This window comes from Choloepus didactylus, chromosome 5 (genome assembly GCF_015220235.1).
Source record: "Choloepus didactylus isolate mChoDid1 chromosome 5, mChoDid1.pri, whole genome shotgun sequence".
NCBI lineage: Eukaryota > Metazoa > Chordata > Mammalia > Pilosa > Megalonychidae > Choloepus > Choloepus didactylus.
This window is the reverse complement of record NC_051311.1, coordinates 52,190,015-52,207,104: the sequence shown is the minus strand read 5'-3', so window position 1 is coordinate 52,207,104 and position 17,090 is coordinate 52,190,015. Positions and strand designations below refer to the sequence as shown.

The 17,090-nt window shown below is 41.3% G+C and overlaps 2 protein-coding genes across 4 annotated transcripts in view; one reads left to right on the top strand and one right to left on the bottom strand.

The window, feature by feature from the left end:
* Nucleotides 1-1,540, bottom strand: part of ATP6V0A4 (ATPase H+ transporting V0 subunit a4) — a 93,884-nt gene extending 92,344 nt beyond the window's left edge. The window contains exon 1 of the mRNA XM_037836066.1: nucleotides 1,317-1,540. The gene's annotated coding sequence lies outside the window, so the exon portion shown is untranslated. The remainder of the gene's footprint in view (nucleotides 1-1,316) is intronic.
* TMEM213 (transmembrane protein 213) lies at nucleotides 1,312-15,432 on the top strand. 3 transcript variants are annotated; one of them, XM_037836069.1, is made up of 4 exons: nucleotides 1,312-1,533; nucleotides 6,280-6,351; nucleotides 6,605-6,713; nucleotides 9,344-9,362. In XM_037836069.1, exons 1-4 carry the CDS (start codon nucleotides 1,452-1,454, stop codon nucleotides 9,351-9,353), a joined length of 273 nt encoding a protein of 90 aa, XP_037691997.1. In that variant the 5' UTR covers nucleotides 1,312-1,451; the 3' UTR covers nucleotides 9,354-9,362. The 3 variants fall into 3 exon arrangements, with proteins under 3 accessions (XP_037691997.1, XP_037691996.1, XP_037691995.1); XM_037836068.1 differs by lacking the exons at nucleotides 6,605-6,713; nucleotides 9,344-9,362 and adding an exon at nucleotides 12,480-15,432 and having other exon boundaries at nucleotides 6,283-6,351; XM_037836067.1 differs by lacking the exons at nucleotides 6,605-6,713; nucleotides 9,344-9,362 and adding an exon at nucleotides 12,480-15,432.
* Nucleotides 15,433-17,090: the final 1,658 nt, after the last annotated feature.

The following is a 17,090-nucleotide window of genomic DNA, read 5'->3' as shown; positions in this document are numbered from 1 at the left end:
TTTTACTCTGGGCTTACACATGGTTTGCATGTCCTTCCATGTAGCTTGGAGTGGGCTTTTCCATCCCATACTCACTCTCTTCACCAGGCTCCTCTTTGTGAGGCATATAATGCATGTTCTCAAACATGGCAGCCCTGCAGGCACAGACTATAAGCTGCTCCAAGCTGATTCTGTCTCATAAATGCCATCAATTGTCTTGCCTGTGTACGTACTGTTCCTTTTAGTTTACATCAACTCCCATCTGGCATATGAACTTTAATACCCAGCCCAAATGTCACCTTCTCTGTGAAGCCTTCCCCTGCACCCCTCAGGTAGACGCAAGCACCCCCCTCCTTTTGTATTCTTATAACTTGTGGAACATACCCATATTTGAATCTCACAATATTTCATCAAAACTCTTTCTTCCCTGCAGGGTCTTCCTGCTGGACTGTGCTCTCCTCAAGATCAAGGACCTTATCTTATTCATCTTTGAGTCTCAAATGCTTAGGACAATGCCTTTCGTTATACATGGTGGGTATTCAACAAGGTGGGGATCGAATCAAGTTACTACTCAGCTCAATCTCTTCACTTTTGCTTCTCGACTTTGTTGCAGACTCTCCAGTGTGGCACACCAAACGTTCAGCCTCATGCCCCTCCATTTGCCTTCCTGGCCCACCTTCCTCAAGTCACCTACACGTTCTCCATGCTGCAGTCACAGTGGACTTCTCAGCACCCTCTTATCTCTGGGGCTTTGCTCACCTGTCCTTTCCACCCGCAATGCCCTCTTCTCCTCCCTGCCTGTCAAAATTCTATCCATTCTTCAAGGCCACATTTGAATGCCACCTTTTACATCAAGCATCCTTTCAGCAGATGTGGCCTCTTGCTGCCCAGACCAAAGTACTTTGTCTCTCCCCAGCCATTCCTAAAATGCTGAAATGCTCCTCTGTATTTTAATTATCTGTGCTAGTAATTAAAATACTTTGAGGGCAGGTATTCCCAGACTTTAGCATAGTACAGGGCACATAACAAGCACTCAGTAAATATTGGACTAAATGGGTTAGGTAATCCATTACTACATCTATAGATGGAAGAATCAGCAAACATCTCTAAAGAACGAGCAAGACACAAATCTCCTCTCCTCTCTTCCTGTCTTTTTTTTTTTTCCTTTGCTCAATAGACAAAATTTGATCTCAAGGAAGAACAGCATAAATCACCCCATCCCCTCCTCCTTTGGCTTGCCTTCCAGATAGGTGAGAGCTGGGTGTGACAGCCCGTTTCCTTTGCTCCACCCCTCCCCCCGCCCCCCCCCCCCCCCCCCAAACAAGAGCAGAAATCACCTCTGGCAGAGTTGTTTTTAAGCTCCCGCAGGGCAGGAGTCTGCCGGACAGCCCGGGGCGCACGCAGCACACGGGGCCCGGGGTGGTCAGCACTCGGCTCTGGGGACCCTGCAGGCGGATGTCTGTCCGTCCAGCATGAAGCCTCTCGCCTCTGTGACTTGGGCCGCCCTGACCCTCAGCCTGGTCTTCGCCTCCTTCCACTCGGCTTGCCTGGCAGGTAGAATTATGAGCTCTATTCTCAGCTCCGTCGTGCAGGGGGAGGGAGGAGAAGGAGGGGAGAAGCGGGGGTGGGGGATACCTTGGCCAGGGTTGGTCCTTCCCAAAGGAAAGAGGAAACAGAACTTTCTCATCCGAAGGATTAGGCAGGGGGTGCTGGGGTGGGGTGAGGGTGTCTTAAGGTTACCTAAGACTAAGATCAAATACTCAGCTCCTCAGCTAGGACAGAAGCTGTGTTGGTCTTGCTACAAAGAAAGAAGAAAAAGCATTTTACCATTTAGCAAGCTCCCATCCGGGTACCAAATTGGCCTAAAAAGACATCTTTCGCTCTACAGTTTCTCAATGGCTCTTTCTCGCTTTCCCCAAGCAGCTGATGTGCAATCCCCCTTGGCACTTTTTGTCTAACGATGCCTCTATCCCCTTATCTAATAAGGTCCTCTGGCCCTCCCTTGGCCCTATACTTCCTCTGCCCTCTTCACAAAACCATAATCATAATGCCTTGAAAGCTGCCATACAAGGTCTACACATTCTCCTCCTAATCCCCTCCCTATGCCACCCCTGGCCTCCACACAGAAAATGTTGGGGAAATGTTGGGTTATCATCGAATCCCCTGCCTTGCTCTCCCAGGCTGGGCTCTGCGCACAGGGTTGTGGATTACACTCACGTGTCCCTGGCTTTTCCCTCCAGCTTTGATCTTGCTTCTCAGCCTCCATCAGAACACTCCCTGCCCCTCTCCCAGACAGCCTCTCGCCTCCTGAAACCACTCACCAAGACTATGTGTGTCTCATCTTCACATTTTCTCCTGTAGCCACTACCGAAGGCTCAGTGTGGAAGATCAGAGTGCAGGCTCTTGAACTACTGAACCTCAACTCCAACTTCCACAATTTACTAGCTGTGTGACCTTGGGCAAATTAGTTAACCTCTCTGTTTCTCAGTTTCCTCATATTTAAAATGAGGATAATCACAGTGCTCGTTTATAGGGTTGCAAAGATGAAATGAGATGGCTACATGTAAAGAACTTAAAATAGTACCTGATAAACACACAACAAATGTTAGCAATTAGGGTTACAGTGTTCATTTTATTTTCCAACATCACCCCTCCTCCAAACAAGAGTGTTTCATTTCTTTCTGTTGGTCCTGACAGTGCTTTGTTTACAACAGGGGATTGAAAATTTGTTCAGTTTTCAAAATTGGGTCTTCCCAGCTGCCTATATTTTGGAAGTGACCCAAGTAGGGCAGTCCCTGGCTATCTGCTTATGAGGGAAGAGGGTGATATTTAAATTCTTGAGAAATTGCAGCTGAGCTATTCAGCTTCAAACATATAAACTTGCTGATATTGGGAACAATTTTGGACCTATAAAAATGGCAATTTCATATATTTTAACCTAATACTAGTGTGAGGTTAAAAACCAGGTTTTTTCTCACTTACTTGGTCTCAATAGGAACCACTACCATTCTCCAGGGGCAGAAGGGTGATGAAGGAAGTTATTTGGGGTATAAGGAAAATTAGAATGTTGAGGAATCAATTTCTTGAAAACAAATAAATACCAAGTTCTAAGCCATTTAGTTGTAAATGATTTACAGTCACAATCAGATTGCATCAAGGTAATCACTGTACTTTAAGCAGGCCATTGGGGTGGCTAAGGAGTTGAGTGGCATAAAATTAGTCTGAACAGCGATTTCATGGCTTTAGTGAAACAAGAAGTTTCTTCCTAACTGGTCCTTCTGTGTGTCAACAACCACCTTTGAAGGACATGCTGACCTAGAGTGGGCCTTGAGAGTTTTCAAACCATCCACAGGCTTTTTTTCCCCTTGCATTCTGAAAGAAGCAGAATGAAAAGCGATAGAATTACCAGAACTAGTCTTCAAAGCTGATCTCTTGGTTTTGGACTACCAAGATTAGCAATTAGATTACTAACTTTCTGCAGCAATGGAAATATCCATATCAGCACTGTCCAATACGGTAGCTACTAGCCGCATAGGGCAATTGGGCACTTAAAATGTGGCTAATGCAATTAAGGAACTGATTTTTTTTTAATAGTCTAAAAACTTATATGTAGAATTAGCCAGGTGAACTCAGTTTAGATGATCCCAATTTTGTTGACAACATCAAAGCATGACAGTCAGGAGCCGGTGAAACGAGCAGGGTGTTGACCTTGGTCACACCAATGCCACAGAGCTTTTCACAGCCTGTTTGTGCTGGTGCTTGTTGATCTTGACATCCACAGTGAACACAAGTGTGTTGTCTTTGATCTTCTTCACTGCTGACCCAGTGGTCAGGGGGAACTTGATGATTGCCTACTGGTCAAGCTTGTTTCTCCTGGGGGTGCTCTTTCTGAGGATCTCTGGGCTGCCTTCGGAGATGCAGCCTCTTGGTCTGCTGGAAGGTGGGTGACAGAGAGAATTCTCTCTTTTTGTGTGTGTGGCTATGGACCCCTTTCCGTGCTGCCTTCTTAGCTGTCAAAGCTTTTGCTTTGGCTTCAGTTTTGAGAGGGATAGGAGTTTCCTTCTTAACTTTCGATGCCATCTTCATGAAAAGGAGGATGATGAACCACATGGGACAGATGAACCTAGATACTTTTCTCAGTCATGGGAGGGAACATGACGACTGGCTTTTCTTCCTCTGGGAGTCTCAAACTCTGATAGAACTCAAGAATTCCTGCCAAAGTTCTTTTCATCTTTGTGCTTCTTGCTTATTAATCAAGGGACAATTTCAGGCATTGGATATTCCAATAGTATCTAGATTTGCTTGTATGGTGGTTAATTTTTTTTTTTAAATTTTTTTTAGAGCAGAAAGACCATGCAGAAAGTACAGAGTTCCCACATACCACCCCTTCACACACAGTTGCCCCATTATTAACATTTTGCTGTAGAGTGGTACACTTGTTACAACTGATGAACCAATATTGTATTTCTATTATTAACTAAAGTACATAGTTCACATTAGGGTTTACCTTTTGTGTCATACAGTTCTATGTTTTGGTTTTTTTGTTTTCTTTTTTTTTTTAATTTTTATTGTAACATTTATACAACAAAAAATTACCCATTAAGCATTAACTCCTCATTCACCACCTCCACTCCTGTCCCTGGTAACCTGTATTCTAGTTTCTGACTCCATGAATTTGCATATTCTCATTATTTAATATAAGTGAGATCATTCAATATTTGTCGTTTTGTGGCTGGCTTAATTTACCCAACATGATGCCTTCAAGGTTCATTCATGTTACATATATTGGAACCTCATTCCTTTTTACAGCTGAGTGATATCCCATTGCATGTATATACTGCATTTTGTTTATCCATTCATCTGTTGGACACCTGGGTTGCTTCCACCTTTTGGCTATTGTGAATAATGTTGCTATGAACATCGGTGTGCACATAACTGAGTTCCTGTTTTCAATTCTTTTGAATATATTCCCACAACGGAGTTGCCAAATCATATGGTGATTCCAAACTGTTTTTCACAGTGGCCATACCATTTTACATTCCCACAAACAATGTATGAGGGTTCCAATTTCTTCACATCCTCTCCAACGCTTGCTAAATTTCCTTTTTTTAAAAAAACAATAACTTTTTTTAAAAACAGTTTCCTAGTTTCCTAGGCTGCTCAAAGCAAATATCATGAAATGGGTTGGCTTAAACAACGGAAATTTATTCATTCATGGTTTAGGGGCTGGGAAAATGTCCAAACGAGGGCATCATCAAGGCAATGCTTTCTTCCCAAAGACCGGCTGCCAGCAATACTTGGCTCCTCTGTCACGTGGCAAGACACTTGCTAATCTCTCCCTTCTCTTCCAGGTTCCATTAATTTCTGCTTCTTGCTTCCATGGCTTTCTCTCCCTATCTGAGTTTTATTCTTTTATAAAGGACTCCAGTAATAGGATTAAGACCCATCCTGACTGAGGTGGGACACACCTTAACAGAAGTAACCTCATCAAAAAGTCCTACTTACAATGAATTTACACACACAGGAATGGATTGGATTTAAGAACATGCTTTTCTTGGGGACATACAGCTCCAAACCACTACAATAACCTTTCTAGTGGGAGTGAGGTGGTATCTCATTGTGGTTTTGGTTTGCATTCCCCTAATGGCTAATGTTGCCTGTTTTTTAATTGGGTTGTTTGTCTTTTTATTGCTGAGTTGTAGGATTTCTTTGTACTGGATATTAAACCCTTATCAGATACATGGTTTCCAAATGTTTTCTCCCATTCTTAGGTTGTTTTTTCACTTTCTTGACAATGTTCTTTGATACACGAAAGCTTTTAATTTTCAAGAAATCCAATTTATCTACTTTTAATTTGGGTTAATTTTTTGATAACCATCTACCTGAGTAGCAACATAATAGCAATCAGAAATAAGGAATCAGGGTCAGATTTCAGTGTTTATTTGTCCAAGATTTTGGAGGGAATCGGAGATGTTTATATGAGACATTCATAGATGTATCTATCTGCAGAGAAAGCTTGTAAAAGAGAGTGTTTTGAAAGTTATACATGGCAGACCCATGGTTACTGAAGGGCAATGAGAAATGAATATAAAACAACTCTGAATGAAACTAGAGAGTGATAGGAAAAGGAGAGTTTGCTTTGTAGTATAAAGCCTTGATAGACCTCTTATAGCACTTCTTATAATACTTACAATAGTCACATTCATAATATGCAGTACTAATTTACAAAAAAAAAGGTTTCAAACTATGCTTGGCAATGGCTTTTCCTACTGCCTAAGTATCTTCTGTCTTTTCTTCCAGAAGCAAGCAGCACCAACTCTTCAACCTTGGCCACCCACCACCCAGGCCCCGAGACCCTGGAGCAGTGCCCCAGTAAGCCTCTCCTCCGAACTGCCCAGCCCCACAGCTGGCCCTGGATCGGCGGGGGGTGGGGATGGGGGTGAGGTGGGGGGGGTGGTACCAGTAAGCCTCTTTGCTTTCTGTTGATTGGCATCAGGTGGCTGAGGGGTGCCGGCTTTCCTGTGCACTGGTGTGTTTTGTTATGGGCCCCAAGAACTGTTGGCAGAGCACATCTGAAAAGTTATCTTGGCCTTGCCCTGATCTAGCATCACAATTTTTGGCACAGATGGCTTTAATGACCCATCCCTGGGTCAGCAGCATGTAGAAGTTTGGAAGTGGAAGGACCATGGAAATCAGCTAATCCAATTTCTGCCTCGTGCAGGAGCTTCATTTTTGTATCCTTTGCATATTTCTTTTCTTTTTCTCTTTTTTTTCTTTTTTAATTTTTTAAGCAGTTTTATTCACAAACCATACAATCCTTCCTAAGTGTACAATCATTGGTTCCTGGTATAATCACATAGTTATGCATTCACCCTCACAGTCTATGTGGGAACATTTCCATTTCTCATGCAAAGAAAGAAGAAGAAAAAAAAAGGAGAAACAACAACAAAAATCTCATATCCCCCCCTTATATCCCCCTCTTATTGACATTTAGCTTTGGTATATTGCCTTTGTTACAATTAATGAAGGAATATTACAATGTTACTGATAACTATAGACCCTAGTTTGCATTAATTGTATTTTTTCCATATACCATCTGATTTTTAACACCTTGCAATGATGACATTCATTTGTTATCCCTCATGTAAAAACTTTCTTATATTTGTACATTTAATCACCATCATTGTCCACTCTGGGTTTTGTTAGGTTAAGAAGATCTTGTATCTTTCCTTCTGGTGTTCATACATGCCCCTAGCTGCCTTCTTTTGACATACTCACACTCAGCTTTGTCACTACACTTAGTGTATTGTGCTACCATCTCACAATACTGTGCTATCCATTTCTGAATCTTTACAGTCAATCCTGTTGAACATTCTGTACTCCTTCAGCATCAAATGCCCAATCTCTACCCTCTTTCTATCTTCTGATAACCTGTGTTCAAATTTAACTCTCAGAGTTTGCTCATTATAGTTGGTCCATATTAGTGAGACCATACAATATTTGTCCTTTTGTTTATGGCTTATTTTGCTCAACATAATGTCCTCAAGATTCATCCACATTGTTGCATGCATCATGACTATTCCATCTCACAGCTGCTTAATATTCCATCATATGTGTGTACCACAGTTTGTTTATCCACTTGTCTGCTGATGGACATTTGGGATGTTTCCATCTCTTGGCCATCGTGAATAACACCACTATAAACATCGGTGGGCAAATGTCTGTTCATGTCCCTGCTTTCAGTTCTTCTGAGTATATACCTAGTAATAGGATTGCTGGATCATTTGGCAATTCTATACTTAGCTTCCTGAGGAACCACCAACCTGCCTTCCAGAGTGGCTGCACCATTCTACATTCCCACCAACAGTGATTAAGTGTACTTATTTCTTCATAGCCTCTCCAGCACTTGTAGTTTTCTGGTTTTTGATAATGGCCATTCTAGTAGGTGTGAGATGATTTCTCATTGTGGTTTTGATTTGCATTTCCCTAATAGCTGTAAAGTTGAGCATCTTTTCATATGCTTTTTTTAAAAAATGCAATTTTATTGAGATACACTCACACTGTATAATCCACCCAAAGTCTACTATCATTGGCTCACAGTATCATCATATAGTGTGCATTCATGACCACAATCAATTTTAGAACATTTTCGTTACTCCAAAATAAAGGAAAAGATAAAAATAAAAAAGAACACCTGAATCATCCCATACCCCTTATCCCCAAATATATATTTGTCATTATTTTATTACTCATCTGTCCATACACTGGGTAAAAGAAGTGTCAGTCACCAGGTTTTCACTATCACACAGTCACATAATAAAAGCTATATAGTTATACATTATCATCAAGAATCAAGTCTATTGGATTACTATTCAACAGATTTGGGTATTTCCTTCTAACTATTCTAATACACTAGAAACTAAAAAGGAATCTCTATATATAATGTGTAAGAATAACCTCCAGAGTGACCTTTCGACTGTATTTGAGATCTCGCAGCCAGTGAAACTTTATTTTGTTTCATTTCTTTTCTCTCTTTTGGTTAAGACAGCATTCTCAATGTCATGGCCAGGCTCATCCCTGTGAGTCCTGTCCTCATTGCCAGGGAGACTTACACCCCTGGAAGCCGTGTCCCATGTTGGGGGGTGGGGTGGGGACTGTAGTGAGTTTATTTGCAGAGTTGGCTGAGCGAAAAAGGCCACATTTGAGCAACAAAAGACGTTCTGTGGGGGAAACCCATAGACATAATTTTAAGCAGGCTTAGCTTCTCCTTTGCAGGAATAAGTTTCATAAGGGCAAGCCCCAAAATCAAGGGCTTGACTTATTAAATTAGGATTCCCTAATGCTCGTGGGTATATCAGGAATTCCAGGTGAGGAAATGAAATGCTTCCACATTTTTTCCCAGTCCAACAACAGGATTTTGCAAATACTTTTTTATTTTCTGCCCAAAGTACTCTGGGTGCGCCGAGGTATATTAACCTGTACAGAATAACACAATTTCATTCCCCATTCTAGTCCATGCAACCATGTTGTTTAAATAAACTGACCATACAGATGATATTATTAAGTGCGCTACAGAGAATATAACTTCTGTACCAAATAATCATTTGTAAATAACAGTCAAAACTCAGGAATAGATGTGACTGCTGTAAGAGCTTACAATCTACAAACATTGACCCCAAGCCTCATTGAATACTCTGCACTCCTGCATCATCGATTGCCCACTTTCTGTCCACATTCTATCCCCCAGTACCTGTGCTCTTGAATTCAGTTCTCAGCATCTGCCCATTATAGTCTATATTAGTGGTGCCTTATTAATATTTGTCCTTTTGTTTCTGGCTTATTTCACTTGACATAATGTCCTCAGGTTTCATTGACCTAGTTGTATGCCTCATGACTTCATTCCTTCTTGCAGCCATTCAATATTCCATTGATGTATACACCACAGTTCACCCTTCCATTCACCCATCGATGTACTCTTAGGCCACCACCTCCATTCATTGAAAATCATGAATACTGCTACCATAAGCACCAGTGTGTAAACGCCTATTCTGTCCTTGATTTCAGTTCTTCCAAGCATATTCCAAATAACAGGGTTGCAGGATCATATGGTAATCCTATACTTAGCCTCCTGTGGAACCACCACACTGCCCTCCAGAGGGGCTGCACCATTCTACTTCCCTACCAACAGTGAATAGGTATATCTCTCTCTCCACGTCTTCCCCAGCACTTGTATCTCTCTGTTTATTTTTAAAACAGTTTATTTGCACAGCATGCAATCCATCCTAAGTGAACAATCAGTAGTCCCTGGTATAATCAAATAATTATGCTTTCACTACCACAATCTGTATGAGAACATTTCCCTTTTTTATACACCCACCCACACACACACACACACACACACACACACACACACACACACAAAGAAGAGGAAGAAAAAAAAGATAAAAGAATAAAGAATTTTAAAAATAATAAAGGAGAAACAACAACAGCAAGGATCCCATACCGCTCCCTTATATTTTCCACCTGTTGACATTAGCTTTGGTGTATTGCCTTTGTTACAATTAAAGAAAGAATATTATAATGTTATTGTTAATAGTAGGCCCTAGTTTTCATTGTATTTTTTCTCATATACCATCCCATTTTCAACACTTGGCAATGTTGACATTCACTTGTTCTCCCTCATGTAAAAACTTTCTTAAATTTCTGTTTAATCACCATCATTGTCCACTCTAGTTTTTGTTAAGTTATATAGTTAGTTTTATCCTCTATCTTTCCTTCTGGTGTCATACATGCCCTAGCCTTCCTCTTCCAACCAAACTAACACTCAGTTGTGTACATTATACTTACAATACTGTGCTACTATGACATAGTATTCTGCTATCCATTTATGGATCTTTACAATCAATCCTGTTGAACATTCTGTACTCCTTCAGCATCAAATGCCCAATCTCTACCCTCTTTCTTCCTCCTGATAACCTGTGTTCTTAATTTGAGCTCTCAGAGTTTGCTCACCCATACAGTATTTGTCCTTTTGTTTCTGGCTTATTTTGCCCAATATAATGTCCTCAAGGTTCATCCACATTGTTGTTGCGTGCATCATGACTTCATTCCATCTCACAGCTCTGTAATATGCCACCGTATGTATATCCACAGTTTGTTTAGCCATTCATTTGTTGATGGACATTTGGGATGTTTCCATCTCTTGGCCATTGTGAATAATGCCACTATAAACAGCAGTGGGAAAATGTCTGTTCACGTCCCTGCTTTCAGTTCTTCCGAGCATATACCTAGTCATGGGATTGCTAGATCATTCAGCAATTCTAAGCTTAGCTTCCTGAGGAACCACCAACCTGCCTTCCAGAGTGGCTGCACCATTCTACATTCCCACCAATAGTGAATAAGTTTACCTGTTTCTCCACTTCCTCCCCAACACTTGTAGTTTTCTGTTTATTTGGTAATGGCCATTCTAGTAGGTATGAGATGATTTCTCATTGTGGGTTTGATTCGCATTTCCCTAATAGCTGGTAAAGTTGACGGTCTTTTCATATGCTTTTGAGCCATTTGTGTTTCCTCTTTGGAGAAGTGTCTCTCCATGTGTTTTGCCCATTTTAAAATTTCCATTGTTTTTCTTTTTGTCATTGAATTGTAGGATCTCTTTCTATATTCTGGATATTAAACCCTAATCCAATATGTGTTTTCTAAATATTGTCTAGGCTGTCTTTTTACTTTCCTGACAAAGTCCTTTGATGCGCAAAAGTATTCGATTTTGAGGAGATCCCATTTATCTATTGCTTCTTTCATTGCTCACGCTTTGGGTGTAAGGTCTAGGAAACCACCTCCTATCACAAGATCTTTTAGATTTTTCCCTACATTTTCTTCTAAAAGTTTTATGCTCTTAGCTCTAAAGTTTAGGTCTTTGATCCATTTTGAGTTAATTTTTGTACAAGGTGTGAGATAGGCATCCTCTTTCATTCTTTTGCATATAGATCTCCAGTTCTCCAAGCATCATTTGTTGAAGGGGCTGCTCTGTCCCAATTGAGTCAACTTGGCCACCTTATCAAAAATAATTGTCTACAGATGAGAGGGTCTATCTCTGAACACTCAATGTGATTCCATTGGTCAGTATATCTATCTTTGTAGACACCTCTACAATAATAGTTGGAGACTTCAATACACCAATGTCATTAATGGGTGGAATATCTAAAAATTCAAATGGTTAAAATCCCAAGAGCTGACAAATCCAAATGCTGGCAAGGATGTGGAGTGACAGGAATTCTCATTCATTGATCATCCACCATGCCAAAGATCTAGATGTCAAATATTTGAGTATGACAGTTCCAAATAACCCAAATATCCCTGGATAACCTTAAAATCAATGAAATACAGCAGTCCTTTCATTACTTTCCTCATCGTGATAGACGGACTTCTCCGGCTGAGTAGGCTCCTTCAGCTCTGGAAGGGTCTGACCCTTCTTCTCCCAGCCTCACTGATGAGAGTCCCCTTTGCATATTTCTGTTCATCCTGTACTTGAATACTTCTAGCAGCAAAGAGTTCTGTACTTCATAAGGCAACCACTATTACTTACTTCTAATTAATAGAAATGTTTCTTTATTCTAAGTCTGGCTCTCTTTATCCTCACCTCATTGAATGACCAAATATGTGTACTCTGGGCACTTACAAAGGAGGATAATAGGCAATAACACACAGAGGTTAGGAGTATGGCTTTGGAGTCATACCGACTTGGGCTTGAGATCTTTTTCTGTGACCTTGGACATGTTACTACCTCCATTTCTTCATTTAAAATGGGAATAATAATTTAACCTACCACTTTGTGAGGCATAAATAAAGTAATGCATAAAACACTTAGCAGGGTGCATGGCACGTAATAGCGCGTAGTAAATGTTAGCCACCCCATCATGATTGATATTGCTAATATTAGCGCTGGAGCTGGGCAGTGTTGGTGTCATGCATCCTGTTGATCTTGCCCCCTCCCCCATCAGATGTCGAGTTCTGCCCACAAGCCGCCCGGTGCTGCCACACTGGCGTGGATGAGTATGGCTGGATCGCTGCTGCCGTTGGCTGGAGCCTCTGGTTCCTCACCCTCATCCTGCTCTGTGTGGACAAACTGATGAAGCTCACTCCAGATGACCCCAAGGACTTCCAAGCATGACACTCGGAATCACAGCCCCAAGAATGTCATATGCCACCAAGCTGGAGAACAGAGAGAAGGGAATAGTGCTGATGTGGTTTCTCTCATTTTAAAGTCATTACAACTTTCAGCTTCAGTTACTTTTAAAAGGGAAGGAAGTAAGAAAGGGGGATCAAAATAAGGAAAGACCAGTGCTGCCCTCACACATTGTTTCAAAAGGCACTTCAGCCTTCTGAGCCCTGATAATCTCCTTTCTCAAGATAAAACAGTCTCTTACGAGAATGGCCCCTACTCTAACAATAGCTCCCTTCTAGGTCCCAAGGGAGGTGCACATGAAATATAAGACTTACTCCTTTAGTCAACATATTTGAAACTATACTTGGGATTTTCTCACTGAAAACAGCTTCCTTAGTTCAGTCAAGGGCATCACTGTTATTTCAAAATGTGAGAATCACCTTTTTTTTTTAAAAGCAGTTTTGTTGAGATATAGTCACACACCATACAAACCATCAGAAGTATACAATCACTGGCCCACACTATCATCACATAATTGTGTATGCAAGCCCATGAGAGATCACCTTTGACCCTCTCACCCAGCTCACCCCCAAAGCCAGTTCCTTTTCTGCCCTTGTTTTTTCTTCAACATCTCTTCCATGGTTGTCCTATCCCACTCATTCTCACCACCACACCCTACTGTGGCCTTCACCACATTGTACCTAGATTATTTCAGGACTATTTCATTTCACTCTCACTGCCTTCAGGATCTGCTTCCCCAGCTGAATTCTCCCCGTAGGCAACTGCCAGAGTAGAAGTAAAACTTCTCAGCCTGGCATTCAATCTTTTGTATGCATGCAACCATCTTTCTAGTGTATCTCCCAGCATGTCCTGGAGTAAAGGCTCTGAGGGGCCACACTGGCCTTCTCCTCATCCTGGTGCCTTCAAGTTTTCCACCACCATTCCCTCTGCTGGGATGAAGGCCTTCCAACTCTACCTCAAGATGAAAACCATCCCCCAATGTCCAGCTCAGATGTTTGGTTTGCATAGAGGCTTCTCTGATCACCTGGGGGAGAAGCATCTCATCTGTGGGCCTCCTGAACATGTTGTGGGTTCTCTTAGGGCACTTCTGCTCTACACTAATGTGCAGCTATTATGAATGTGCTTCTTTACAGTTAGTTTATATCTACTCCAGCTCCTGGGACATAGTAGGCTTGTCATAAATGTTTGTTCAATGAATGAATCAATGAGTCCTTGCCCTAGCAAAACTTGTGATCATCACTCTGTATTTGGAATCTCCATTTTTCTCCAGATGTTTAAAATAACAAGCCTCTGAAGAAGCCAACTGTTTAGTCACTGCTTTCTCAGCAAGTGACAGTCCTCAACCCTTAGCAAAGAGAACGGCACACTTCATCATGAATTCTTTCTGTAGGGATCAGAGGAGAGGAGGATGGGTTCAATAGAAGGAAGAAAGGACAAATGATGCATCATGAAAGAATTTCTGCCCTTTGTGAGGAAACATGTATTTAGACTGGATCAACTAAATGGTCCTGAGACAAAAAAAAAAAATTGAGAGGGCTCTAAAATAGGAGGAAACATTTTCTAGAGGTAGAAAATGAATCAAAGCTACTCAATTCCTCTTTCGGGAACTCTAAATAAATATCACTGACAACAGGAACTGAAGGGATGGCCTTGCTCATCCTGCTGTCTTATGAAAAACCAATTTCTGAATCTTAGTTGCTTAATCAGCAAAATGTGATGGATTTATTGTCCACGAGTATTAAATGAGTATACAAAAATGTCTGCATAATGCTTGATGCATGCTGTTGACAAATACATTAGTATGTGTTCTACTTTTTTTTTTTTTTTAAGAAATTCAGTGAGTTTCCACAATATGTGATGGTTCAATTCCCTAGAGAAGAAAAGGTTCATAATTAATGCACTTTGATTTAATATCTGCAAACATTTTTGAGATAAAACTGTGTCATAGTGGAAAGAGCACTAGCCAAAAAAAGAAAAGGGATATCAAGATTTATTTCTGGCCAATGTGAACAGAAGCAAGACACTTTACTCCACTGGGCACCAATTTTCTGAGCAGAAAATGTATGAAATCAGTGGTTTCAAACTCAGTTGCAAAAGCACTAAATGGAAGAGGGATGAGTAGAAGGCCTGTCCCTTCAGCCAGAACAGCTTGGCTCTTATCTTTACGTATATTGGACCTTACATTAGCAAGATTTCATGTGCTGCGTTAAAAAGCAGAGTGCAGACCAGTTGGTCTGAGTACACTCCAGCTCTATGAGTCTGTAGAGTCTCAGACTACTCCAAAGTGAATTACGTCTAGTTTCTGCCACTATCATATTCAGATTTCAGACACTTTGTGAATTGCTTTTCTTTCATCTGCACCAAGAGGAATGATAGACCAAATCTAAATAACCACTTTTTTTTCTTTTAAGACTGGCAGAAGGAAGGAAAGATGCTTATATAATTTGATGGTTATGCTTCCCAGATGCTGCATCTCAGATTTATTATCAGCCTGGAATCTCTTCATTATAGCAGAGAGAACTATCAATATATTAAAAAGGAAAACCTGAGGGGGAAAAACAATCATCAACTTCCAGGGATCTAAGAGCTTCCTGGTATAAAGAACCTAACAGTAGATGTACTTCCACTTTAAAATTCTGCCTTTAGTAATTGATGCTATCCTCAGTGTGATGCAAAGTCAATACTGTACAGGGCTTTTCTATGTCCAAATGCCATATGTAGAAATAAAATATTAAACAACAAGCTCTGTGCCACAATTGTTTCAGTTTCAAAGTCATCCTTAAAAAAATCTTATTTCTTTTTATATGCATGATACCCAAGGACAAATAAATAAAAAATATAATTTTATATGAAAAATTAAATTTATAACATGCAAGATTAATCAAAGACAATAATCTAAGCATAGCTCAGGCCTCATTTCTACAAAAATACATGTGTCTTTTTAAACTTAGAGAAATAAGCTTCAAAAATATTTTTGATAAAGAACTGCTCTCTCTGAACCCTGGCATCTGTTTTGAAGTTACATGTATACGTACAGGGTGACCCCCTGGGTCTCTGCTGGTGTGTGGTGGAAGTGCTTTGCAGACAGCATCTCCCTGGCATCCACTTGCAGCCTTACCTGGCTCCAGTCCGTCCTCCCAGAGTGATCTTTCTAATACATGAATTAGTGATCAAGTCACTGCATTGCCTAAAACATTTCTGAGGCTTTCCATAGCTGACAGAGAAAAATCCATACTCTTTGGATGACCCATAATGGCCTTCTGTAATCGGATCCCTAAACACTTCCCTTGCATAGCCTTTGGAAATCCAGGGCTGAATTACTTTCGCTTCCCTCAATGGGCCAGGCCCTTTCTAGCCTCCAGGCCTCCCTGCTCTTGCCACTCACAGCCCTGGAAGAAACCCTCCCCAAGAGACAGATTTGCTGGGAACCAAGTGAAGCTTAAATTTCAGGGCCCTTTACTTGCATGAGTCCTTCCAAGCCCCTCTACCTAATTATGGATTTTTTTTAAAAGTGGGCCCCCTAAGTTTTAAGTCTCCCAAACCTGGACCTGCCCCTGCTCTTCCCCACTCCCCACTCTACCACTCCCAATTTAATTCATTTGGTTTATGGGGATTGGCTTTCCAAGACATGCTGCCACCTCCTCCCAGGAGTCTGCCCTGGATGGACACAGACGCATGCTCACAAGCCCTTTGTCGATGGCTAATGCTCTCCATGGCAGCAACACTCAACACTTTGTAAGAAATGTCTGCCTATTTGTCCTTCTCATTGGTCTCCCTAAAGGCAGGGATCGTGTCTTTTAATATCTGAGTCCTTCCACCTACCCACCATTACCTGGGTGTGTAGCAAAAGTTCAGTAAATGTTCAATGAAATAGTGAAGTTATTAATCAGAGGAGATGCAGAAACACGGTCCTGTGCAAAGAACCAGGGCAAAGCAATAGATCAGTGAAGACAAAGAGGAGGCTCTTGAGAAAGCTTGGGGTTTCAGAAGGTTGGGGAAAATGTTAAATTATTGTTTCCATAAGTTTTTTATTATACAGATTATCATGATTTATCGAAATGATAACTGGCAGGTCTACCCAACAAGTTAGTTCTGCGACTATTTTTCTACTTAAATTACTTTGGAGGAGACCTTTTTTAAGTGGGAGATTCCTATTATCAAGTCAAAACCAGGGAAACTGCTGAGAAGGAGGTTTGAAGTTTTTGAAAAAAGAGCAGTTTCAACTTGAAACCAAGGGTGGCCCTGGGCTCAAGCGCTTGCAATGGACGGACCACAGACATGGAAGCGTCTAGACAAACAGGCATGTTGCATTCCTCATGGAGCTACGAGCCACGGGAGTGCAGACTGATTCAAACCCGGGGACACTAGGCAGCCCAGCAGCCTCGCCACACCTCGCCTGCTGCAGCACACACCACTCGCCCTGGAA

Excerpts from the sequence above, each read along its gene's own strand:
- TMEM213 (XM_037836067.1), top strand. The coding sequence starts at position 1,452 with ATGAAGCCTCTCGCCTCTGTGACTTGGGCCGCCCTGACCCTCAGCCTG. Across the intron at positions 1,534-6,279 it reads CCACTCGGCTTGCCTGGCAG|AAGCAAGCAGCACCAACTCT; the intron begins GTAGAATTATGA and ends CTTTTCTTCCAG. Across the intron at positions 6,352-12,479 it reads GACCCTGGAGCAGTGCCCCA|ATGTCGAGTTCTGCCCACAA; the intron begins GTAAGCCTCTCC and ends CTCCCCCATCAG.